The sequence below is a fragment of the Salmo trutta genome, chromosome 11 (genome assembly GCF_901001165.1).
Source record: "Salmo trutta chromosome 11, fSalTru1.1, whole genome shotgun sequence".
Taxonomy (NCBI): Eukaryota; Metazoa; Chordata; class Actinopteri; order Salmoniformes; family Salmonidae; genus Salmo; species Salmo trutta.
The window spans coordinates 12,217,816-12,245,199 of record NC_042967.1 but is presented as its reverse complement, the minus strand read 5'-3'; the positions used below and the strand labels follow the sequence as shown (position 1 = coordinate 12,245,199).

General features: G+C 43.3%; 1 protein-coding gene across 3 annotated transcripts; it reads right to left on the bottom strand.

Annotated features, from left to right (window-relative positions):
• sh3d19 (SH3 domain containing 19) lies at positions 1-27,384 on the bottom strand. Of its 3 annotated transcripts, none has more exons than XM_029766206.1 (21): positions 27,249-27,384; positions 26,183-26,257; positions 17,442-17,481; positions 15,488-15,528; positions 15,071-15,110; positions 14,508-14,643; positions 13,899-14,079; positions 12,553-13,692; positions 8,401-8,520; positions 7,801-7,913; positions 6,996-7,036; positions 6,637-6,868; positions 6,325-6,393; positions 5,961-6,107; positions 5,359-5,431; positions 4,796-4,926; positions 4,281-4,575; positions 3,606-3,652; positions 3,158-3,344; positions 2,573-2,682; positions 1-843 (listed from the first exon to the last, which is right to left on the bottom strand). In XM_029766206.1, the coding sequence occupies exons 1-21, from the start codon at positions 27,364-27,366 to the stop codon at positions 733-735; spliced, it is 3,447 nt and encodes a 1,148-aa protein (XP_029622066.1). In that variant the 5' UTR covers positions 27,367-27,384; the 3' UTR covers positions 1-732. The 3 variants fall into 3 exon arrangements, with proteins under 3 accessions (XP_029622066.1, XP_029622068.1, XP_029622067.1); XM_029766208.1 differs by lacking the exon at positions 27,249-27,384 and adding an exon at positions 27,114-27,210; XM_029766207.1 differs by lacking the exon at positions 27,249-27,384 and adding an exon at positions 26,487-27,042.

The window sequence follows — 27,384 nt, the reverse complement described above, 5'->3', positions numbered from 1 at the left end:
TTCATTTCTTAAATATATCTTTATTTCATGAACCAGCTGAGCATTTTAGCACAATTAGCCACCAGAAAAGGCTTTTAGGGGGCTACATACAGCCAGTATTGTAAGAACCACAATTCATAGTTTGAGGAAATATTGTACTACAACGGCTATATTTAATGTGCAATGGTGTGGTCAACATGTTAAATACTGCATATCTGGATTAGAACAAAGCTTGTAAGGGTTTTGTGGCAGGAACTTCTTATGAATGTCTGTTCAATTCAGTTACAGCCAGCCATTCTCAGATGCATTGTCATACAAAGTTATTTCATTACTTTCACAGGTAACACTTTATTTGGATAGTCTGTAGAGCATCTACAGATGGACTATCAGTAACATTTCAACTAGCCCTAACCCTTACCGTAACCTTCGCAAGCAGTTGCTTATCAGCAGATAGTATGACCACATACAGATGGACTATCGAAATAAAGTGATCCATTCACATTTATAAATACTATTAAAAAAAACAATGTTGCATTCAAAAAGACACCCAATAGCTTTCTGTGGGAGATTGACCGGTCAATCTAGTTTTAAGCTTCAAAGCAGAGAACTACTGCAGTCCAGTGGGGCAAAAAGTCACTTTGGAATATTCAGTTTCCTCTCATCTTTCAGGTTCTCATATTTCCATAGTTCAAAAGACATTAGTCGTGATGAAACCACAGACACGCCCCAGTGTCTTTGTTAAGGGTAGATTACTCATGCCAGCACTTGGATATAATTTTTAGGCACCAACGCTCGCTTCCCCCTCAACTCTCCCAGGAACCATTCATCGTCAATGGACTCCAAGTTGGTGATGATATCCCCCGCCTATAGCAAGAGAAAGGAAAGTTATACTGTATGCCTAGTACCTGTAGTGTGTGTGTGTATATGTATACACTGCTCAACAAAAATAAAGGGAACACTTAAACAACACAATGTAACTCCAAGTCAATCACACTTCTGTGAAATCAAACTGTCCACTTAGGAAGCAACACTGATTGACAATACATTTCACATGCTGTTGTGCAAATGGAATAGACAACAGGTGGAAATTATAGGCAATTAGCAAGACACCCCCAATAAAGGAGTGGTTCTGCAGGTGGTGACCACAGACCACTTCTCAGTTCCTATGCTTCCTGGCTGATGTTTTGGTCACTTTTGAATACTGGCGGTGCTTTCACTCTAGTGGTAGCATGAGACGGAGTCTACAACCCACACAAGTGGCTCATCCAGGATGGCACATCAATGCGAGCTGTGGCAAGAAGGTTTGCTGTGTCTGTTAGCGTAGTGTCCAGAGCATGGAGGCGCTACCAGGAGACAGGCCAGTACATCAGGAGACTTGGAGGAGGCCGTAGGAGGGCAACAACCCAGCAGCAGGACCGCTACCTCCGCCTTTGTGCAAGGAGGAGCAGGAGGAGCACTGCCAGAGCCCTGCAAAATGACCTCCAGCAGGCCACAAATGTGCATGTGTCTGCTCAAACGGTCAGAAACAGACTCCATGAGGGTGGTATGAGGGCCCGACGTCCACAGGTGGGGGTTGTGCTTACAGCCCAACACCGTGCAGGACGTTTGGCATTTGCCAGAGAACACCAAGATTGGCAAATTCGCCACTGGCGCCCTGTGCTCTTCACAGATGAAAGCAGGTTCACACTGAGCACGTGACAGACGTGACAGAGTCTGGAGACGCCGTGGAGAACGTTCTGCTGCCTGCAACATCCTCCAGCATGACCGGTTTGGCGGTGGGTCAGTCATGGTGTGGGGTGGCATTTCTTTGGGGGGCCGCACAGCCCTCCATGTGCTCGCCAGAGGTAGCCTGACTGCCATTAGCTCCCGAGATGAGATCCTCAGACCCCTTGTGAGACCATATGCTGGTGCGGTTGGCCCTGGGTTCCTCCTAATGCAAGACAATGCTAGACCTCATGTGGCTGGAGTGTGTCAGCAGTTCCTGCAAGAGGAAGGCATTGATGCTATGGACTGGCCCGCCCGTTCCCCAGACCTGAATCCAATTGAGCATATCTAGGACATCATGTCTCGCTCCATCCACCAACGCCACGTTGCACCACAGACTGTCCAGGAGTTGGCGGATGCTTTAGTCCAGGTCTGGGAGGAGATCCCTCAGGAGACCATCCGCCACCTCATCAGGAGCATGCCCAGGCGTTGTAGGGAGGTCATACAGACTACTGAGCCTCATTTTGACTTGTTTTAAGGACATTACATCAAAGTTGGATCAGCCTGTAGTGTGGTTTTCCACTTTAATTTTGAGTGTGACTCCAAATCCAGACCTCCATGGGTTGATAAATTGGATTTCCATTGATTATTTTTGTGCAATTTTGTTGTCAGCACATTCAACTATGTAAAGAAAAAAGTATTTAATAAGATTATTTCATTCATTCAGATCTAGGATGTGTTATTTTAGTGTTCCCTTTATTTTTTTGAGCAGTATATATATATATATATATATATATATATATTATTTTTTTTTTGACTGTTGATTGTAACAAACAGAATGTTACCTATTTTGTGGTAATTAACTATTGAATGTTAACAGTAGAAATACCTTCAGTGAGAGCTCCTCATCACATTCAGCTGTGAAGTCGAACAGCGCTTTACCTCTGCTTCCTTCCCCATTAGTCACAATCTGCTGTCTGTCCAACACTGGAGAGTTGCCTGGACAGAGACAACGGGAATCATCAGTACCTTAAATGTCCTTATAATGAGAGTTTATTCATAGTAAATGTCCTACTATGCTACCCTATGAGTAGACCAGGAATATCTGTATGTATCAGAGGCGGCTGGTGGGGGGAGCTATAAGAGGATTGGCTCATTTTAAAGCTTGGAATGGAATTAATGGAACGGTATGAAACATACAGAAACCATGTTTGACTCTGTTCCATGTATTCCATTCCAGCCTTTACAATGAGCCTGTCCTCCTATAGCTCCTCCCACCAGCCTCTGGTATATAGGCCTATTCAAAACTGTGGGTTTTGCGTTGAATGTATCAGTAGTTGTTTTTTTGTCATGTGTCAATCATCACCCTGGCAAAGTTATTTGAATTGAATTAAACCAAAAGTATAAATATTTTTTAAATAAATATAAAAAACTCCTACCACAAGATGGCGCCATAAGAATGCCCTATTATTACCTGAGCTGGTCTCTACGAAGGCTGTGGGGAAGAATCCTTCTCTACCGTTAAGCCTTCCAGAGCACCACTCGGCATCTACATGCTGTGTGACCAGGATACGGTCTCCCTGTTGGAAGGACAGTTCCTCTTCTGTCTGGCCTACAAAGTCATACAGAGCCACGGCCCACTCCACTCCTGACGAACCAGACTATAAACAGGGATATACATGTTAGTGGACACTCTCATACACAAGCTCTAATCATTTAACATTTAAGTCATTTAGCAGACGCTCTTATCCAGAGCGACTTACAAATTGATCATGAATCATTGGATATACACACAGAGGTCATTAGGCTACCCCAGACTACAGCTAAGGCCAAACACCAGACACTGACACACATACACCTGTATCGTGACGTTCGTTTGTGTTATGTTGTAAAGACTGGTAACAGTACCACATGAACCATACCTGTATGGGTTTGGCAGCCTCTTGGGTCTTGGTTGAAGAAACCATGCCTGAGAAATGCAGTAGCGGTATTCAGATAGAAAGCATATTGTGTTGACAGTTGCTGAACATAAAACTGAATGGGGAATGAGTGTGTGGGCGTACACTAGTACACTGCTAGAGCCAGTGAGAAGGACATGTAGCACACAGAGTGAGCTGTACTGTATTAATAAAAAGGTCTTAGTACAGGGGCTTACACAGAGCATAAACATGTTGCACTGATTCCATACATTCCACAGAGGGAAGTATCAGCCTACACATTACGAGAGAGATGGAGGCAGTTCACTGTAGACTAGTTCTAGAGAAACCTTTTGTACTGGTGGACAAACCGCAATAGGAGTACAGGATACGTGACGATACAGCTAAAATCCCCTGTGCCAAAAATAAATAATTCACTGTGTTTGTGGCCTGGCCACCTTTGACCTTACACTATGACCTCAGAAATTGGATGCCGGAACGACATGAACTTCCGTGGGAAAATTCCAATGTCTCCAATTCTCTGATTATGTTTACAATGTCAAGATAGGGACACACATCTCAAGCCGAGGTTCCTTAATGATTTAAAGGCCCAGTCTGTGATATGTCATTTGATATATTCCATTTCAAGCTAAGAAGTGGACCTTGAATTAAAAGTCCTACCAGGTAGTGCCATCTTGGTGGGGAATGATCCCTGTCGTTGTGGTTGTGGCGGAGGAGGAAGATCCTCTATGATATCCACAAAGTTGATGGGGAAGATTCCAATGCGGGCCCCTATCTGTCCCCTCGCCCACTCCTCTTCCATGTACTCCTTTAGCTGAATCACGTCTCCCTCAGAAAAGGTTAGCTCGTCACTCTGCTCACCCTCGAAGTCAAACCGCGCCACACACCTCGGTCCACTGACTGTTGCAGGGGGGGGCCTTGCCTTCTTTGCGTTGGTCAGTGTTGGTGCATTTGTCTAAATAGAGAAAAAAAAAATCAATCAAAACACATTGAACACATTAAATAGCTGGACTTATTTGTATACATCCTATAGATCACTCTATGGGCTGGTTTCTCACACAAAACACTTTGAATAGAGACTATTTATTGAACAGTTTTTCTTCCAGGAGTAGGCTTAATCTGAGTCTTGGAAACCAGCCCTATCTCTATAGCTGAAACATTGACTGAAGTCTTACCATAACTTTGACGTAGCTGACAGGGAAGAAGCCAGAGGAGCCTCTACAGGAGCCGCGGTACCACTCACTGTCCACCTGCTCCACATTGGTCACCACATCCCCCTCCCTCAGACCCAGCTCCCCTGGACCCTCTGGATAGGATACAACACATGTCAATCAAATCCCACTGCTGACACCAACTGACAACACAAACTCTAGCATGAACTCTACTTTGTGGATATCAATTGCTGAGGGAAACACAGAACTAAGCAATAAAAACATGCCAGCCATATTGCAAATTATTTGAGGCGATTCAAATCTGTAAACACTTTTTTTGTGAGCCTCTTCTAGATTCTAAAAGTTACTTTACTTGGCATGGACATGTTTGGGGGAACTCAAAACAGCTGTAAAAGCATGCCAGCCATATTGGAATTTATTTGACATGATTAAAATCTAATAAATGACTTAAAGTATTGTAAGGTGTACAATCCAATAGCCAATGTGTTTGTTAGTATAGGACATAGGAGACTTGTTAGGTTGTGTGTTGTGGTGGTCAGTGTGCCAGAGTAGGTACTGTTCTGTACCTGGGGTGAAGTCATGGAGGACCTGCACCTGCAGACCACAGCTGCCCCTACGAGACCCAACTGTGCTGACACCCTGTAAGAAGAGAAAACACATCCAGGTATATGTGGAATTTACGGAAACATGTACAAAAGAGGGATTTAGAGACTAAACTAAACTAAAAAAAATACTCCAAGTTCACAATGAAAGTTCCTATGTGGCTACAAAGAAATAAAAACCAATTTGCGCTAGATATACTAAACATAGGCTAATCAAACTAAATAGGGGGTAGCCAAACAAAATAAGGGGTAGCCAAACAAAATAAGGGGTAGCCAAACAAAATAAGGGGTAGCCAAACAAAATAAGGGGTAGCCAAACAAAATAAGGGGTAGCCAAACAAAATAAGGGGTAGATAAACAAAATAAGGGGTAGCCAAACAAAATAAGGGGTAGCCAAACAAAATAAGGGGTAGCCAAACAAAATAAGGGGTAGCCAAACAAAATAAGGGGTAGCCAAACAAAATAAGGGGTAGCCAAACAAAATAAGGGGTAGCCAAGTTACCTGGAAAGTAAGAGGTCAGACATGTTTTGATTGACAGCTCATTGTAAATGGTTGAAGACATTACCTGTGACAGAGCTGGCTTAGTTGGGGCACTGGAGAGAGGAGTGATGACTTTCATGTGAGACTTCTGGACTCGGCCCCGGGTGTCTCCCACTTGACATTCAAAGGTCTTGTGGTCGAGCTGCTCGATCAGCAGCAGCAACTCATTTTTCTGTGGGAGAAAATCAAGAAGCATTTGATATTAACTTCTACTAAATTGTCTTTTCCTTAAAGAAAAAAATTATTACAAAACAGTAAGGTGAAATAAGTAAATCCATAAAACTAGTGATCAAATCAGGTTTAAATACAGTAGTCCTTAACATTTTCTCATATCATGTTCTTGTTGTTGCTAGAAGCAAAACCTCCAAAACATGCAGACAGTGATTTACCTGGAATGAGAGTTCCCCTGTGTCTCTCCCACTGTAGTCAAACTCTGCTATCCCGTGGGGAAGTCCAAGCTAGACAAACACACATGACAAAGAAAACATTCAGAAAACATACACAGGCTTACTATGTGACACTTGCCACAACTACAGTACACAACAGTTCCACTGAAATCCACCATGGATCTGCCTTGGGGGCGGCAGAGCAGGCTGCCTCAGGGGCAACAGGGGCAGAGCAGGCTGCCTCGGGGGCAGCAGGGGCAGCGCAGGCTGCCTTGGGGGCTGCAGCAGAGCGGGGTGGGAACTCTAAGCTCTCACCGTGTATTGGTTGTAGAGACGGTGGCCAGGGTTGGGCCTGGGGGGAAGCACAGGTCCCTTCTTCTTGGGCTTCTGAGCCTGGGGCTGCTTGGGTGATGGAGCTGCTGATGAAGCTGGTGGTCTACGGGTGGAGAGGGATTGACGTGGACCATTTATCCGGGGCGGGGGTGGCCTTCCTGGGCCTACTTTTGCTGGAGGTGGGCGAGGAGGGAGGACCTTAGCTCCACCAGGCCTGGAAGAGATCAACAGCAGTATGAAGTTAATTAAAGCCATGTGTCTAGGACTGTATCTAATATGTTATCAATGGATCTTTACCCCTCTTTATCCCCTAAAATGACCCACGATGTGATGTTACTGACCGAGGAGGGAGGCCCGGTATGGACTCAGAATCAAAGGACTCCTACAGTTCAAATCAACAGAAAAAAGGTTGTTACTATTATGCTCAAAGACGCAACGTGGCAGTCTAGAAACAGATGTGAATTGATGACAACCAGGGTACTTCTCTAATCTCTCCCAGATCACATTTAACACCACATGGGATTGAATGACCTCCCCTGAACAAAACTGACTTCCTACACCCACTACCTTCGCAGCGCTCAGCAGCTAGGGCAACCATAGCAACCAAGTTAATGACTGCTCAATGTGCCCTTCCTTAGTCACTGCTAACAGCTAGCTGTACAGTACTAGTCAGTCATTGTTTACACTACACTGGCCCCTTTGTGTGGTATGCGGTTGAGAACCACAGGTGGAGGTGAATGTTGGCGGTGGCCAGGTAAAAGGCTGGTTTGTCAGGCTAGTTTAGCACTGCTTCTGACAGGGCTGGTTTTCAAGCCACCATGAATGAAATGACACTAGATAATCGTGAGTGACGCTGAAGAAAAATACAAAGTAGCACTTTGACTAGTCTTTTTATGTCCTTTTAGCTAAGCCTTCTTGCTGCACAAAAGCCCGGTTATGTCATAGCCAAGCCGGGCCGGGAGCTATTGACTGGCTCTGGCTTCCCCAGAGAGAGTGCAGTATTGTGGTGGTGTGGAGAAAGAACTATGTCAGTAATCTCTTGTATTTCCTGTTTTCTAGTAGTCGAAGAGAAGCTAGGTAGCCTACTGTAGATCAATAGTGCTTCTGTTGGAGAAGTATATGGGGAAGGAAGGTGGTAGCACTTACCTGGAAGGGGAAGCGGGTTGAGATGCTTTGTTTACGGGTCATGGGGGATGGCAGTGACCCTACAGGCTTCTGTGCAGGGAGAGGAGGAGGGTTGTCCAAAGTCCCATCGAACACTGAGAGAGAAAACCATCAACGTTTTAGACTGGACACACTGTACAAACCATACAGTCAACTCTTAATCCATGCAAAAGTTTGGGGTTATTGTATTTTTGCACTAATTCACTGGCTTGGTGTTGCCATGAATGAACGCTCTGAAATGGAACATGAACATACTCAAACTACGTGTCGAAGTAAATAAAGTATTGAAATTCGGATTAACTGACTCACTTATCAGGAGTCGACTGTACACACTCACTAAGACACCAAAGCACAGACACACACATTCAAACATACACACTTACAGTTTGTTTGAGAAAATGGCTCGCCAGCAACAAAAAAATCAACAGCATCTAATCCATCATTAGGTTATGTCAAAACGTTTTATTTTGGGTAGACCCAGATGGAGATGAGAGGGCCTTTATATAAGGTCATACATATGTGGATATGGAGCATGCCACATAACTCACTACTCAGAGAGTAGAGCAGGTGGACTAGACTCACGTTTTCCTTTACTGGGCACTCTAATGGTGGTGGGTCTTCTGGTTACACTCTGGTTACTCTGTCTGCTGAAGGAACCGCCGCCGCCCACATCACTACCCACAGGGTTCACTGGGATATAGTCTGGAGAGAGACAGAGACAGAGATAGAGACGGCCAGTGTTGACTCATCAATATTTGTTAACATATAGGTTCTGCATTAGGACAATATAACAAATTCTTAGCAATGTTTAAAACCTTTAATGCCAATCTGGACCCTCTCTTTCTAAAATTATCCGCCGCAATTGTTGCAACCCCTATTACTAGCCTGTTCAACCTCTCTTTCGTATCGTCTGAGATCCCTGAAGATTGGAAAGCTGCCATGGTCATCCCCCTCTTCAAAGGGGGAGACACTCTAGACCCAAACTGTTATAGACCTATATCCATCCTGCCCTGCCTTTCTAAAGTCTTCGAAAGCCAAGTTAACAAACAGATCACCGACCATTTCGAATCCCACCGTACCTTCTCCGCTATGCAATCTGGTTTCCGAGCTGGTCACGGGTGCACCTCAGCCACGCTCAAGGTCCTAAACGATATCGTAACCGCCATCGATAAAATATTATACTGTGCAGCCATCTTCATCGACCTGGCCAAGGCTTTCGACTCTGTCAATCACCGCATTCTTATCGGCAGACTCAACAGCCTTGCTTTCTCAAATGACTGCCTCGCCTGGTTCACCAACTACTTCTCAGATAGAGTTCAGTGTGTCAAATCGGAGGGTCTGTTGTCCGGACCTCTGGCAGTCTATGGGGGTGCCACAGGGTTCAATTCTCAGGCCGACTCTTTTCTCTGTATATATCAATGATGTCGCTCTTGCTGCTGGTGATTCTCTGATCCACCTCTACGCAGACAACACCATTCTGTATACATCTGGCCCTTCTTTGGATACCGTGTTAACAAACCTCCAGATGAGCTTCAATGCCATACAACACTCCTTCCGTGGCCTCCAACTGCTCTTAAATGCTAGTAAAACTAAATGCATGCTTTTCAACCGATTGCTGCCCGCACCCGCCCGCCCGACTGACTTCACTACTCTGGACGGTTCTGACTTAGAATATGTGGACAACTAAAAATACCTAGGTGTCTGGCTAGACTATAAACTCTCCTTCCGGACTCACATTAAGCATCTCCAATCCAAAATTAAATCTAGAATCGACTTCCTATTTCGCAACAACAAAGCCTCCTTCACTCATGCTGCCAAACATACTAGAGGTCGACCGATTATGATTTTTCAACGCCGATACCGATTATTGGAGCCTCCCCCCCAAAAAAAACCCGCTACCGATTAATCGGCCGATTTATTTATTTGTAATAATGACAATTACAACAATACTGAATGAACACTTATTTTAACTTAATATAATACATCAATAAAATCAATTTAGCCTCAAATAAATAATGAAACATGTTCAATTTGATTTAAATAATGCAAAAACAAAGTGTTGGAGAAGAAAGTAAAAGTGCAATATGTGCCATGTAAAAAAGCTAACGTTTAAGTTCCTTGCTCAAAACATGAGAACATATGAAAGCTGGTGGTTCCTTTTAACATGAGTCTTCAATATTCCCAGGTAAGATGTTTTAGGTTGTAGTTATTATAGGAATTATAGGACTATTTCTCTCTATACGATTTGTATTTCATATACCTTTGACTATTGGATGTTCTTATAGGCACTTCAGTATTGCCAGTGTAACAGTATAGCTTCCGTCCCTCTCCTCGCTCCTACCTGGGCTCAAACCAGGAACACATCCACAACAGCCACCCTCGAAGCAGCGTTACCCATGTAGAGGAAGGGGAACAACTACTCCAAGTCTCAGAGCAAGTGACGTTTGAACCGCTATTAGCGCGCACCCGGCCAACTAGCTAGCCATTTCACATCGGTTACACCAGCCTAATCTCGGGAGTAGATAGGCTTGAAGTCATATACAGCGCAATGCATTGCAAAGAGCTGCTGGCAAAACGCACGACAGTGCTGTTTGAATGAACGCTTACGAGCCTGCTGCTGCCTACCACCGCTCAGTCAGACTACTCTATCAATTATAACATAATAACACACAGAAACACGAGCCTTAGGTCATTTATGGTCGAATCCGGAAACTATCATCTCAAAAACAAAACGTTATTCCTGTTACATTGCAAAACCTTCAGTGTTATGTCATAATTACGTAAAATTCAGACAAATTACCCAAAGTGTTGCATATACCCTGACTCTGCGTGCAATGAACGCAAAATGACACAATTTCACCTGGTTAATATTACCTGCTAACCTGGATTTAATTTAGCTAAATATGCAGGTTTAAAAATATATACTTCTGTGTATTGATTTTAAGAAAGGCATTGATGTTTATGGTTAGGTACAGTCGTGCAACGATTGTGCTTTTTTCGCAAATGCGCTTTTGTTAAATCATCCCCGTTTGGTGAAGTCGGCTGTCTTTGTTAGGAAGAAATAGTCTTCACGGTTCGCAACGAGCCAGGCGGCCCAAACTGCTGCATATACCCTGACTCTGTTTGCAAGAGAAGTGACACATTTTCCCTAGTTAAAATAAATTAATGTTAGCAGGCAATTTTAACTAAATATGCAGGTTTAAAAATATATACTTGTGTATTGATTTTAAGAAAGGCATTGATGTTTATGGTTGGAACAACAGGCTAGATAAACTAGTAATATCATCAACCATGTGTAGTTAACTAGTGATTATGATTGATTGATTGTTTTTAATAAAGATAAGTTTAATGCTAGCTAGCAACTTACCTTAGCTTCTTACTGCATTCGCGTAACCTCGTGGAGTGCAATGTAAAGTAGGTGGTTAGAGCGTTGGACTAGTAACCGAAAGGCTGCAAGATTGAATCCCTGAGCTGACAAGGTAAAAATCTGTCTTTCTGCCCCTGAACAAGCAGTTAACCCACCGTTCCTAGGCCGTCATTGAAAATGAGAATGTGTTCTTAACTGACTTGCCTAGTTAAATAAAAATTAAAAATAAAATACAAAAATCGGCCAAATCGGCATCCAAAAATACCGATTTCCGATTGTTATGAAAACTTGAAATTGGCCCTAATTAATCGGCCATTCCGATTAATCGGTCGACCTCTAAAACATACCCTCGTAAAACTGACTATCCTACGATCCTTGACTTCGGCAATGTCATTTACAAAATAGCCTCCAACACTCTACGCAGCAAATTAGATGTAGTCAATCACAGTGCCATCCGTTTTGTCACCAAAGCCCCATATACTACCCACCACTGCGACCTGTATGCTCTCGTTGGCTGGCTCTCGTTGGCTGGCCCTCGCTTCATATTCGTCGCCAAACCCACTGGCTCCAGGTCATCTATAAGTCTTTGCTAGGTAAAGCCCCGCCTTATCTCAGCTCACTGGTCACCATAGCAACACCCACCCATAGCACGCGCTCCAGCAGGTATATTTCACTAGTCATCCCCAAAGCCAACTCCTCCTTTGGCCGCCTTTCCTTCCAGTTCTCTGCTGCCAATGACTGGAACGAATTGCAAAAATCACTGAAGCTGGAGACATATCTCCCTCACTAACTTTAAGCATCAGCTGTCAGAGCAGCTTACCGATCACTGCACCTGTACACAGCCCATCTGTAAATAGCCCACCCAACTACCTCATCCCCATATTGTTATTTATTTTGCTCTTTGCACCCCAGTATCTCTACTTGCACATCATCATCTGCACATCTATCACTCCAGTGTTAATGCTAAATTGTAATTATTTTGCCACTATGGCCTATTTATTGCCTTACCTCCCTAACCTTACTACATTTGCACACACTGTACATAGATTTTTGTATTGTGTTATTGACTGTACGTTTGTTTATCCCATGTGTAACTCTGTGTTGTTTTTGTCGCACTGCTTCGCTTTATCTTGGCCATGTCGCAGTTGTAAATGAGAACTTGTTCTCAACTGGCCTACCTGGTTAAATAAAGGTAAAATAAAAATGTAATTTAAAATACTGCAGGCTAGTGACGTTTTTTGTAAAGTAGTGTCGATAAAGAGGTTATAAATTAGCTTATATGTGTTTTAACTATACTTAACTTAGAACACTTATACTACTAAGTTAACCAATTAAGTCAGTGGTGAAATGCATGCTGCTGTACTTACTCATGGGGTTGTCCATGTATTCATTGACTGCCTCTGTGGTGGTGATGGAGGCTGAGTTGTGGTTGTTGAGGTTGAGGTTGAGGCCCAGCGGCTCCTTGCGAGGTTTCTCTGGAGAGATAGGAGGTACCAACCTGGGTTCATCCTCCTCTTGGGGGAAGAGGTTCTTGGCTCTGGCCGCTATGGAGAGCCGCGACTGGGAAAGGATGGCTGTCTTGGCGGGGGGTGGAGCCTCTGGTTCTGGTTCCTTGGGTTCTGGGACTACACTGGGTTTTCTGTGGAGCACGGGTCTGGGTGCTGGGGTTGGGATGGAAGGAATAAAGGGAGTGGAGATAATGGAGATCGCCCCCTGGTAGTTATTGCCATTACTGGGCTTCTTGATTGAGGGCTTGGGGGCAAGGGCTGGGGCTGGTTTGGCTAAAATCACAGGGGGTTTGAGGTGCGCGTTCCTGGGTAGAGGCTCTGGTTGTTTTAACTCTGGTTCCCCATCGCCCTCCTGGCTCTCAAAGGCCTGGATCCGGGCCCGGATGTTACGTTGGCTGTGAAGGGAGGCCATGTCACCGTCCTCGTCACCTTTCTCGCTTTGGTCGCTCCCGTCAGTTGGCGTCTGATTGTCACTAGTGTCACTAGTGTTCTGGTCGCATTGGTCCTCAGGACAAAACACATCTAATAGTTCCTGTAGGTACTTCCCCGAGGGAGGAGCCTCGACTGCTGTGTCATCTACAGAGCTGGAACCACTGTCAATGAGCCTGACCAGAGTCTGAACTTTGACCTCCTCTGTGATTGTCTGTTTGCAGGATTTGGAACGAGGAAGCGGGATGGGACGTTCAGTGGGTACTGGGACTGTTGAGGAGGGGACTGTAGGTTCTAAGAACGTAGTGATAGTGCTGGGTTCAGAAGGTTTTATTGGCCCATCCCATTGTACAGAAACAGATGGAGAGAGAGACCGGGTGTTTGGGATTGCACAGCTGGAATCTGTTGGGCTGGGTTGGGCTGCGGCTGACTTGGGGTCAGTTTGGTTCTTAGTGGCTGTGGCGTCTACTTGGATAAGACCAGAATCAGATACAGCTGTTGCAGTGGTAGAGACACTTTGTAAAGGCTTGGGTAAGTATGGCCTTGGTGGCTTTTTTGGCTTTATTTTCACTGAGAAGGAAGAGATTATAAACAATACATTTAGCCTATACTCACACCACTTAGATGTATAAAAAAAACGAATGAAAACTTTGACTAAAAAGTGACATTACATTGTTTTAGTCGTGGTAATACAAGGATATGATATTTGCCAACAATAGAGTTTTCATGACGTTGTCAGCTAACCCATCTGTAATCATCATTCTCATAAGCCTCACCTGTAGACTGTCTGTTCTCGATTGGCTGTGAGGATGCAGTGCATTCTGGGCCAGCGGCGGTGTCGTCCTCCACAGGGTCGGTCTGCGTGGCGATGGTCGTGGATCTCCGGGGGGCGGCAGTCGGCGTGACAACGGTCTCCTGGGTCTTCTCCTTGATCACCTGGTCATAGGATGGTGGTGGCTAAGACACGAGAGAGAAGGTACACACACACACACACACACACACACACACACACACACACACACACACACACACACACACACACACACACACACACACACCAAGCAAATGTGTAGCGATGTGATTATTATAACTTGTATTCGACATGCAAGCTTGCTACCGTCCTAGATTGGCGTTCTATAGTAGTACAGCATGCAGAACCTGCCGTGCTTGTTTCACTGCCAAATTATATGTTTGCTTTGAAAGTAGTTCATCATCTCAAACATTACACTGAAAACTGTGATAGACACAGGAACATGGTAAGGTGGATCAAACAAAATCCAAGTTAAAATCCATGCCGAACACACCCAAACTGTGAACAGGCCCAGAACACACACGCTGCTGTCTCCCCTAGTATTAGAGGCTGATGTTAGTTAAATAAACAGTACCTGGGTATCTGATTGGATGCTCCCTCCCCAGATGGGCTGTGAGGGAGGCGGGGCTGCCGTAAATCCCCCAGAAGCCCCTGGGAACCAGCCGTTGGCAGCGAGCGGCTCGGCTGACAGGATGGTGGTCTCTGGACGTCTGAAAGACAAACAAGTCCATTACGCACAATACAGTAGACTACCTCAACCAAATGTGACATGCAACAGACTGTTGACACTTGTCTTATGTTGACAGAAAGCCTTATGTAGCCATCATTTGTCATAATCATTATATAGCTTTTTTAACACCATATATGGACATAATTTTGTTAATATGCCATTTTATAGACCATATTACTTTCTTTAATGGTTATTCACCAGTTGAGTCGAGGACTGTAAGCCAACATTAATATCAGTACGTTTCAAATGAACAAATGTGGATTTCACTGTAGAGCACAAGTTCTTTGCCATGGTGCACTTTACCTTGAAGCATTTGGTGTTTGATTTTTGGAATAATGAGAGTAGAACTGTATTCAGTCAGAGAGCTACAGACAGACTATAAAGTATTATGAAACTCCTCTGTTTACCTTCCGTCTCTGGTCTGTTCACTTTGGGTGCTGGTTCTCGCTGTGGGAGAAAATGATATCAAATTAATCTCTTTCAATTTGATATGTAATGAATTGAAAGAGACATTAAAAAAAACACTTGGGGGATTCAATCATGCACAATAGCTATATACCAGAGGAGGCTGGTGGGAGGAGCTATAGGAGGACAGGCTCATTGGAATGGAATATATGGAGCAGAGTCAAACACATCAATGTATGGAAACCACATGTTTGACTCAGTTCCATTTATTCCATTCTAGCAATTACGATGAGCCACATCCTCCTATAGTTCCTCCCACCAGCCACCTCTGCTATAGACAGACTTTAATCACGCTAGGTGCAATATAAAAGTATGAGAATATACCAAATAATGGACAAACTCAACAATGAGAAACTCACTTCGCTTGATGGCAGCTCGTATTGAGGACAGAGGTCCTTGGCTGGAAAAGAGAAGAGTTACCATTGAGGAGAGGAGAGTTTGACTGGAAAATACGATTTCTTACATTTATACAACCTGAGAAAGCAAAGTATAATGCTGGCAACAGTCAGACTCCACCGGATTACTACAATGGATAGACAGTGCCAATTATCCACAAGCCAACCAGCCACCTTTATAGGCTTGAACCAGAACAGAGGAATTCTCAACAAAAATAAATTACAATCTCAGCAAATAATCCTGGCATTTGAATTGTCATTCATAGGTATCCTAGACTTCATACGTGATAAAGTAAAAGAGATAATATATACCTCTTTACCTCTAAAAGACCCGAATAAGTGCAGAGTAACACCAAAGGATGATAACAACAGCATTGATAGTTGCATCAAACCTCTTTAGCTGCAGTGGTCCTCTCTGCACTGCAGTTGCCACTGGGACGGCCACATCCTCTATCGTCAACTCCAATCCACACAACACAGCTACTGCTGCATACAGCAACCAAAAGAAGAGCCTACCTCCGGTACATGCGCCTGTTATACGCCAGTAATCAACGTGAGAATGAGACAAGTACCAGAGACGCAGGCACAAGAAAGAGGACAATCATTAAAAAGCAAGCCCTTTGAAGAGTTCAACCCCGCTTGCAACTTTCCACAATCCCTCTCCAGAAAACACTTAAAACGCAGCAGGACGCAGATCCAATCCACTGAATATCCTTAGGGATCGTCCATCTGTTACTGTAACAATGACTCAGAAATAGCCCAAGTCTAACACCTCCTCCTCTGGCCACCAAATACATCTACCAAGCCCGGTGTGGCGTCCAAAAGTGCACTTCTGCAATATAACGACCCCTCATGCTGATCTGATTACCCAGGTCTGATCTGACTTCCTGACTAGTGTAGTGTTGGAGCTGACACCGCACCCCTCCCAGGCTGTGCCAGAATATGTTCCCAGAAGGGCCAACTACACAGTCTCAACGGAACGGGTTCGTGTTCATTAGGGCACACAATGGAATATGTTTTAAAACATTTGTTGCAACAGAAAACAAAAATGTCTTATTGGACAATTCCAGGTGGTCCTTCCAGGTTTCTGTTTGCGTATGGTGCTTAATGAACAGGATCTAGACCAGACCCCATAGGCCCAGCATCTTCAACACACCCTGCTCATTAACTGGAGATGTGATGTAAACCATCTGGAGAGGAAGACAGCAACACCCCCCCCCCCCCCCCCCCCCATAATTAGGACGTTTAGCTAAGCCCATAAACAAATAGAACAATAGGGAGGTTAAACGTCCAATAGTTGACGTTTGCTGTACTTTAACAGAGGAGGCTGGTGGGAGGAGCTATAGGAGGACGGGCTCATTGTAATGGCTGGAATGGAATAAATTGACGTATCAAACACATCAAACATCTGGAAACCACGTTTGACTCCGTTCTATTTATTCCATTCCAGCCATTACAATGAGCCCATCCTCCTATAGCTCCTCCCACCAGCCTCCTTCTCCTTTGGAGTCAGTTTACTGAATTGAAATGGAATTGACCGCAACCCTGGACGGTAACCAACTTGGCTCTGGGGGCGTCAACAACTGAGTCAGTGTGGTTTTGTCCCCCATTCAAAAAGCTCTGACCTTCGGACACAGTGGACACAGTGTCCAACCGTCCGTCAAAGAGGATGGGTCAGCGCATTGTTTGCTACCCTGCACCATTCACAACTCTCCCTCAGCAGAACTGCCTGTTAAAGAGACAAGTGTTCTGGCCACTGCAGTCCTGACAGAGCCGTGGAGCAACAGAGGTGTCTAGGTATTCTGGATCACGCAACATTATCACAATATTAACACTTTTCCTTCTCTGTATTGAGCAAGATAGACATATTGAAATATGTAATTGACCAATATGTAATTCAATGATATGGATAACTTACCTGGAATTAAGAGCCTCAGACTTATTTCTCTCTGTTCGATCTGAAAAGAAAAGTAGCCAGTGTTTTCTTTTTAACGGTCACATTTGAAAGATCAATTTCTAACTAAGAAAAGACCCTCATTTTGTAGACAAACAAAGCAAGCTGCAGGTACAAGGACACAGGACAAGTGAACAAAATAACTATGGACTTTGTATACCTTCTTGCCGTTCATCAAAAACTTGAATAACTACATTCAGCTGGCTCAACATTCTAGTCTGTTCTTGATCAACCAGTTTCAAAGAATCACATTGACATGCAAATAGCAAAAGCATCGAAAAAAAATAAAAATCATTCTAAACACAAATAATTGTTTTGTTAATGCTCTCATCTTTATTTCATCAAGACAGACATTATATCTGAACCATGATCTGTATAAAGAAAATCATATGTAAATAGGGGACCATGAGCAATATGTATGGGAAGAATGGCTCTCCCTCATTCACACATTCAATGGCTTATTCTGGACGCCTGACATTTCAGGGTCATGTCTAGACGGGATACAGCTTTTGTCAAATTGACGTTAAAAGTGAAATTATTTTGCATTTTAGCTAACCCTAACCCTTGCCCAACCTTAACCTAGTTCCCCTAACCTACTACGTTAATGTCCTAACCAGCTGCGCAAGTTCTCCTAAACCTGCTATGAAAAAGAAATGTTGACAAAAGCTGTATCCCTTCTAGACAAACCACATTTCAGATGGAGCGAGCATTCGCCCAGGACATGCTGTACAGGTGTCATAAGTTGCCATAAATGTGTCATGTCTTATTTCCATATATGAAATCTTCGCAAAAGATACTGAACAGACATCATTCCAAAGTTATGTCATCAGATTTAAGATATGTTAGCTGTATTTGAGATACTGATCAATGGCTAGATATTCATCTTGTAATTCTCCAAAGCGTGTATGATTGAAGCCCAATATCACATTACCATTATACCGTAGCCAACCCTTTTTTGTCTCTGAAGTGGGATCAATTCTAAGTAAATCAAATTTTATTGGTCACATACACATATTTAACAGATGTTAATGTGGGTATAGTGAATTGCTTGTGTTCCTAGCTCCAACAGCACAGTAATATCTAACAATGCACAACAATAACAAAAGAACAAAAATACTGCAAAATTGCTTAGGAGCTAGAAGCAGAGCTGCCATGTCTGTCGGCGCCATCAGTGATCACAGGTTCAAAGTCATACAATACACTTGAATTACCTGTATTATTTATTTCCTTCACTTTCAACCAGTGACCAGGTTTTCAGACTCAAACAATAGATGATGATCTGTGTCACGTCTGGAGCTCTCTGAGGAGGTGGACTGGCTAGCGGTCCACAGAGCACAACAGCTAAGCAAACATTTACATTCATTTGACTATATGAGTGTATGAGTGTATGAGGCCTTTGTGCCATAGGAACTAAAATAAATCAGACAAGTAGGTCATACGAGGTTATTAGGATCCCTTTGTGTTAAAAATCATGCATTAAGCCATCTTAATATTTTGATGCTCATTTTTGTTAGCATCCTGCTAAAGACCTGACGCCATCGCCTCATTCTCTTACAACCAGTATAATACTGTTCATGTCTAACACCACACTTGCTATCTGCCATATGCCACTGCCTCAAACTTATGTTACGGACTCTACTGAACGCTATTTTATTGAGGAAAAATGTACTCTCTATGCCTGTGCTTTGTGGCTGTCCCACCTAGCTATCTTAAGATGAAAGCACTAACTGTAAATCGCTCTGGAAAGGGGTGTCTGCTAAACGACTCAAATGTAAATATAACATTTTTACCTCACTATGAAACAAAAAAGGTAAAAGGAAGTAACAGTTTGTTAGTGAATCAAATCCTCAGACACATTTTCACACATTTCTTTGCACTTTGGTCTGTGAGAGATTGTTTACCTGCCTCAGTTACAGTGACAAAGACAGAATGGAGAGAGGTTTTCCAAGAGGAAATCTTTTGACATTTACATACCGGTAGATACAATGCCATACACACACTGGTCAAAGGCAAGTGCAATGGAACAATGAATAGGATTCAATATTTAGTGGATTTTCAATATTCAACATGCGCTTCATTTACAAGTTACCGAGCTGTCAGTTGGAATACAGTGCAATCCCTGCTGAAAGTATTGTCTATAACCTACTGTGAATTGTACTGACAACATAATCTCACAGCGAAACATAGCAACAAGAGATGCTCCTACCTGTTAACGTTTTAAACACATTTCACAAATGTCCCCCAAAATGGTGTGTATTATTTCCTTCAAGTCCCTCCCTACTTTTCCATGCTGTGTGTTACTGTGTAAAGAAAAACTCCATGACCACGAACGACAACAGAGAAAGGGAGGGGTCTCTCTCTCTCCCTACTGGCTGGTGTGTTGACTTGGCCAATGTGATCAAATGGAATGTGGCCATTCAGGAAGTACCACTCTACTGTCACTCTCCTGCTCTACTGAAAAAGGTCGATGGAACACTACAAAAAAAATGACCCTCTGCTCTTAAAAGGCACAGTTCACACAAAATACAAATATGCCAGGCTTTCTTCTGACCTTGCTTGTTACCAACTGAACAAGGTCATTGAGTGCATATTTATGTTATTATAGGGGTTGTTCTGTTTTTTTCCCCAGCCCAACACCTGTGTTAATCTAACAGGATCAAATCAACATGTTGTCTTCCTGTGTCAGAGAGAGCACAATACTGTGTGTCTTTCTGTCCGTCTTCCCTATTGGCAGGGTGTTAATGGTGGGCACACCCATTCTGACGCTACATCTCTGTTGGCAGGATCCTTGTATTTCCCTATTGTAGCACCACTCCCTGCTCTGGAAACATGCATAGCTCTATTATTTGATCATCGGTCTACGTTAGTGTTAGGAAGTAGGCTACATATTAAAAACCTTGGCACACTGTGGGACTATGTTTTGCTGGATTAGAAGGTGGAGTCAACTGTTACTCTATTCCAATCCATCATAGATAGTACATCCAGACATAGCGCCACATCATTTTAGTCATTTATCAGACGTTCGTATCCAAAGCGACTTACGGTAGTGAATACATACTTTTTCGTACTGGTCCGCCCGTGGGAGTCGAACCCACAACCCTGGTGTTGCAAGCACCATTCTCTACCAACCGATCCATAACATATCTTCTTTCCTAGAAGTCACTCAGCAGGTCGCGCGACCATTATGAAACACACTTTCGCTTTTTATTTTAGATAAGATATAGCTGTAGAAACGAGGCATAAAAGCACTCCATCCATAGAAGTACTTTCCTTAGATACTTCTTATTGCTGGCTTAGTGAAGAGGCTCAACCTTCTTTCTCTGAGTGGTGGGACAGAGACATTTGCCAGGTCACGGACTCCTCCTTCTGAGGGCTTTTATGGAGGGCTTCCAATAGTAAATATCCCATGACAGGTTATGGACAAAGACACAATAAATAAATACAAATATAAGATTAGTTTAGATAGATAGCCTATTGAATATGAAATAAATGTCATTTTTAACACCAAAAAGAAGCAACAAAACAAGAGAGGATGCAAAACAACTGTCTGTATCTCATTAAAGAGAAAAGAAACAAACAGAGATATGGTTTTAAAGCTGATTTGCTTGCTGAAAGACCAGCTACAATAATATCCATTGAAGGGAACCCATACAGAAACACCACAAAACGACTCACTATGACACATGCTAACATCACTCAGAACTGGGGCAGCCCTCTGTAAAGAACAAGTGGTAAGAGGGAGTGTAGAAAAAAAGCCTATCTGTTCATTTGAAAGCTAGGCCCAGGACTTCAAACCAACCAGAGAGGTCAGAAGTAAGGTTACAGCCCATGGAGGGTGGGGCTAGGCTATGAAGGCACAGCTGTGTGGAGACAAGGGGCTAGTTCCCATCCCTAATCAGTCCATAAAGAAGCATCTTCCTCTATATCCCGACCCCGGTAACATGGCATGTTCAGGAACGTGAGCTCTCATATTCTGGGTTTATTTATACAGCGCAGGAATTTCTGCTCCTTCCCAAAATCCCATTAGACTTCCATGGGTTTTCATATCCTTGTATCCTACTTCCCACACAGGCAGAACAGACACTGATGTCCTCATAGGGTAGGATCAAAGTCTTCCCTATACTTTCTCAAAGGGGATGTTTGAAATGATTTAGGGTGGGCTGGGGGTTAATGGCTGGGTAAGTGGGTTGGTGGGTGAACGCAACAGCTGCACATTAGCTGTGTCCAATCCAGAGCCATTGTGGGTCAGTTTTGAGAGATGTTCTATAGGAAGTCAAACCCATGGACCAGACAGGTCAGTTGGACTAGCCAGTAGAAATAAGGAACCAAGTCAATATTGTGTGTCAATTATTGACCATCATTTTATTATGTTAAACTATCTGGCAGAAATACATTTGTTTAAATTGTATTCACTTAACAGATGCTCTCATGCAGAACGAATTACAGTAGTGAGTGCATACACTTTCATACTTGTTTTGCACTGAGCACAGCACCCCCCCCCCCCCCCCCCCCCATGTGAAGCACTATGAAGACAGGTCAGTTGGACTAGCCAGTAGAAATATACTGTGTCAATTATTGAACATCAATTTATCATTATTATCGTTAATCAACGATAAACTATCTGCCAGAAAGAGTGAAGCATTCTGGGTGATATTGAAATACCAGCTTTTGTGCACTGCACATCTATTTTCTCTGTTGAGGTTCTACAGCACATTAATATGTACATCTCATTTGCTACAAGGGAAACAGGCTCTGCATTAATATTTGAGAGCCTTTTCATCACACAAAAGAAAATAGCTTTTCACGGCTGTCATTACGCTGCCTCCATGTGGAGTCAAATTGATAAGAAATGGATTTGTCGACGTCGAGTGGGGAAGCTAATATTATACAACGGGACAAAAATGGGACGAGTCAATTAAAATCTAATATGCCTTTTTGGAAATAGACAGTTTAATTGCCAAATACTAATGATGGTTGGATTTGTATTAAGTGATAAGCCTCAGCTAAGGGAGACACAATTCTTCAAAGGAAGACAAAATATGAATTCCTCCTTCTCCATACTCCTACAGCCACCCGAGGGTGAGAGAGAGACAGAGAGAGAGAGAGGAGGGGGTCTAAGTTACATGGGGGGGTTGTGCTCTGTCCATGTTCATGTATTGAATCTCAAATGGTTATATATATATTATATTCTGCTTGGAATAATAAACAGTCAGGTGGAATAGATATTATGTCTACGACTATAAAAACATAACATTGTGAATGTGGAGCGCTCTATCCTTGCATGAAAAACAGACAGACATGATCATGTCACCTATGAATAACACGGCGTCAGGAGCTGATTAACATGACTCATGTCAAGACATGATTAGGTGATGTCAAAGAGGAGTCATCCATGGATGTTTGGGGGGAGATGACAGTCTAACGGAAATCTTGCTCAATGCAAGGAGGTTAAACTTTGGCCAATTGAAAATGCCGATGAAGAACAGTATGCACAAAGTTATCATCAATGATAACATATGGCATCATACGGTGCATGGCATATGAGTAATATGAGATAATGTATATTACTCTTAAAAAGTGACAAGCATATACTGTATACTGAAGCCTTAATAGGCTAATCTCAGCTTGTGACAGAAATAACTTCATATGATATAGCCTAGCTAGCCTACACACATGTGCAGTAGAGTTGGCAGTTGGCACCATTATCAAGTTACAAGACAACAGTTCCTGCTCGCCTGTTCCATCACTCTGTACAGAGTCAACCCACCTGCCCATAGGATCAGTCTGATCTCCCCATACAGACAGCTGCAGTTAACCCAGGCCTGAACTAGCACACTGGGCATGGAGGCTTGTGTTGGGTGGGGTGGGGTGGGGTGTGTCTTTTCTGGGAAGTCAGGTGTTTGCTCAACAGGTGTTGCTGCTTAATTCTCCCCTACCTACACTAGGAAGGTCTAACCATTCTATGGGTACAAACACATTGTTAGATTGGAAATTGCTCGGCATAGAACCACGTTTAGAATCAGAATTCAAAGGCGAGGGAAAGTTCAATATACCAACAGCCATTGAAATGTAAAATAGCAAACCAAACGCAATGACTAAAATCAAATCAAACTTTATTTGCCACATGTGCCGAATACAACAAGTGTAGACTTTACTGTGAAATGCTTACTTACAAGCCTTTAACCAACAGTGCAGTTCAAGAAGAAGAAAATATTTACCAAGTAGGCTAAAGTAAAAAGTAACACAATAAGAATAACGAGGCTATATACAGGGGGCACAGGTACCGAGTCAGCGTGTAGGGGTACAGGCTAGTTGAGGTAATCTGTACATATAGGTGGGGGCGAAGTGACTATGCATAGGTAACAAACAAACAGCGAGTAGCAGCAGTGTACAAGAGGGGGCAGGTGTCAATGTAAATTGTCCGGTGGCGATTTTTATGAATTGTTCAGCAGTGTAATGGCTTGGGGGTAGAAGCTGTTGAGGAGCCTTTTGGTCCTAGACTTGGCGCTCCGGTACCACTTGCCGTGCGGTAGCAGAGAAAACAGTCTATAACTTGGGTGACTGGAGTCTCTGACAATTTTATGGGCTTTCCACTGACACCGCCTATTATATAGGTGCTGAATGGCAGGAAGCTTGGCTCCAGTGATGTACCAGCCGTTCGCACTACCCTCTGTAGCACCTTACGGTCAGATGCCGAGCAGTTGCCATACCAGGCAGTGATGCAACTGGTCAGGATGCTCCTGATGGTGCAGCTGTAGAACCTTTTGAAGATCTGGGGACCCATGCCAAATCTTTTCAGTCTCCTGATGGGGAAAAGGTTTTGTCGTGCCCTCTTCACGACTGTCTTGGTATGTTTGGACCATGATAGTTCATTGGTGATGTGGACACCAAGGAACTTGAAACTCTCGACCCGCTCCACTACAGCCCCGTTGATGTTAATGGGGGGCCTGTACGGCCCGCCTTTTCCTGTACTCCACGATCAGCTCCTTTGTCTTGCTCACATTGAGGGAGAGGTTGTTGTCCTGGCACCACACTGCCAGGTCTCTGATCCTCCCTATAGGCTGACTCATCGTTGTCAGTGATCAGGCCTACCACTGTTGTGTCATCAGCAATCTTAATGACGGTGTTGGAGTCGTGTTTGGCCACGCAGTCGTGGGTGAACAGGGAATACAGGAGGGGACTAAGTACACACCCCTGAGGTGCCCCAGTGTTAAGGATCAGCCTTGGCAGACGTGTTGTTGCCTACTCTTACCACCTGGGGGCGGCCCGTCAGGAAGTCCAGGATAAAGCCTACATACATGTATTCATTTACAACCCTTTCTCTTGATATACACGAAGATTGTGTGGCATAAGAAATATGAATATGAACACATTTTAGAAGTGATTTCACCAGGAAATAAAATGACAAAGCAGAAATATATAGAGCCAAAATGAACAGGATCAACCTGTCTGCCAAGTGCCAGTGGTTTTCCAGATGCATTTCCAGCAACATAGTTAAATGACACAGCTTGGCTGGCATGAGATGAGGAATATTTTAAGTGTCGGGACATGTACAATTTGTTGTGTCATCCTTCCTGTCTGGCTGGCAGTTTTAGGGTTTTCCAGACCATTTCCTTGTGGTTGTAGCACTGTTAACTGACTGCTGTATCTGATACACACAGGTAGTTGCTACCAGCTGCTGTATAAAAGTATACTTTCACTGAATGACGTGGTGAGAGCATTGTGTCAACCATAGCAGCTGGATACTGTAATGGTGCAGAACAGAACTAGGGTTTATTTCTATATAGCACTAGAAACTGATTTGGAGTTGCTAGAAGGCATGAGAGAAGTGAGATAGAGCAAGGGTTTTCAAACTTTGGGTTTGTGTACTATTATAATCATTTTTTAATATAGAAACTTCTTGGATATTTTTTATGTGACCAATTGTTATTTAGGAAAATCGCTAGCTGCAACAGAATACAATCGTTGATACCATTGTATGTCTCTGCATCAAGTATGAAGGAAGTTAAAGGTAGTTTTGCGAGCCAATGCTAACTAGTGTTAGTGCAATGACTGGAAGTCTACAAGAACAGTTAGCATGCTAGCTGTTCTTGTTGATTGGACTCTACCATCTGAAGTAGTAATTTTCAGATGGAAAAACAGTTTCAGTGTTAACTTAAATGATCAAAACCAGATAGAAAGCAGGCCGAAAATATATTTTACTATTTCTATTTTGGAATAATATCATATTTGAGAACTAACAATCAAATAAAAGCTAGACAATCAGAGAGAATATAATATTTTAAAAACTGGGCATTCAGGGCACATGCCCATTGATTTTGATATGTTTGAGCAGAGGAACACAGCACTAGCCATGGCAAAATGCATAGAATTTCTGGAAATTAGCTTCAAAACTGCAACAAAAAAGATCTCAGCTCAATGGAATGGAACAATTTGTAGAATTGCATAACATTTTCTTTACAACAACAATAACAATAAGTTATATGGATTCAATTTTCAGCTAAATTGTATCATTTCCTACACACTTAACCATATGTTTCATGATGGAACACTGTTCCAAGTTGTCATGTTCATGGGTTAAAAGGTAAAAGTCCACGTTTTGAAATTATATTGCCCCAAAGTGTCACATGTAGCCTACTTCAGGAGACTGTATCAAAATTACAAGAGATTGACCTTGACGATAGATTGTTGACAAGTGGACATACCTGTTTCTTGATTTCGGTTCCGTATATCCCTCAACTCCTCTTCTCTTCTGCCTTCAGCCATAGGAGATGAGAACACTGGTAATTTCCGGCAAATTAGAAACGTGTTATTAAAAAAAGTATTGACTGAGGTGGGAAATTAATTTGCCTTGTAAACAGTCTCGGCTGGGGCGTAAAGTTGGGTCTTTACGAGTTGGGAAAACCCGAAGTAGGCCTACACCGGCCACAGAGTAGAACTTTCTACAACTGTGTTTGTGTTAATGTCATTTTGTAGAATATAAGGGGTAGTTAGGCTATAGCTCCCTACCTTGTCCGCACCGACACCGACGGTAGCCCGACCCGAATGTCAACAACAGGAACTGAATTGTCTGGCAAAAGCGGTATCACAAACGGAGATGGTGCCCCGGAATTCAGATCAACGGAACTGAGTGGAGTGGAGTTGACAGACCGCAACAAAAGTTTCTCTCCTCACCACAATGTCTGAGTAAAACCACTGCGACCCGAACAAAGAATTGTAGCCTAACGGAGTGAGTGGTCACAGTGTTCTCTTGTGCGTATTGGGGAAGCTGTTATCCATAAAACGTTTTTAAAAAACGACATCCAGAGCACCGCTATTTGCCCATAGATACCCAGACGGCCGCCCATAGTGATGATACTAGTTCACCCATGTCATTCAATACATGTTACGGCTTGCAGAGACAGGCAGAAGCTGGTTTTTTTGTTGTTGAAGCGCATACGAATGAAAAGGCAGCCTACTACTTTACATATTAGCCTACTAACGGTTGAGTTGTGTAAAAACAAATGTTGTAGTTATTCAGCTAGAAGTAATGATTAGATATGCAAATGTATATTTTTCTCTTCAAGGTAATCTGATTTCCATACTGTATGAACTCTTCTCGCCCACCCTGTTGCGCCACCCGTGTGTGACTCGCACCTGACTCGGGTGAAGACAAGACAGTCTCCCGCCTCGTCTCCTTGGGGCATGGTAGTTCCACAGCTATTATCTTGTTAGACAGAGAACAGTTAGCCAGTAAAGATCACTCATTTACAGCAGAATGGTCTGACTCACCACAACCAGCCTCTGTGACCGTTTGTTTGACGATGATAGTTTGGTTTTGACATGGCTGTCTAAAGTCGACCTCCAGTGGACAAGTCTTCATCACACCTTTGATCATGAGTAAAAACATAAAGACTTACTTTTATAT

Coding starts and splice junctions, on each gene's coding strand:
- sh3d19 (XM_029766206.1), bottom strand. CDS start 27,366: ATGTTTTTACTCATGATCAAAGGTGTGATGAAGACTTGTCCACTGGAG. Junction 14,080..14,507: donor GCATCCAATCAGATACCCAG/GTACTGTTTATT, acceptor CTCGTGTCTTAG/CCACCACCATCCTATGACCA. Junction 4,576..4,795: donor TCAGCTACGTCAAAGTTATG/GTAAGACTTCAG, acceptor TTCTCTATTTAG/ACAAATGCACCAACACTGAC.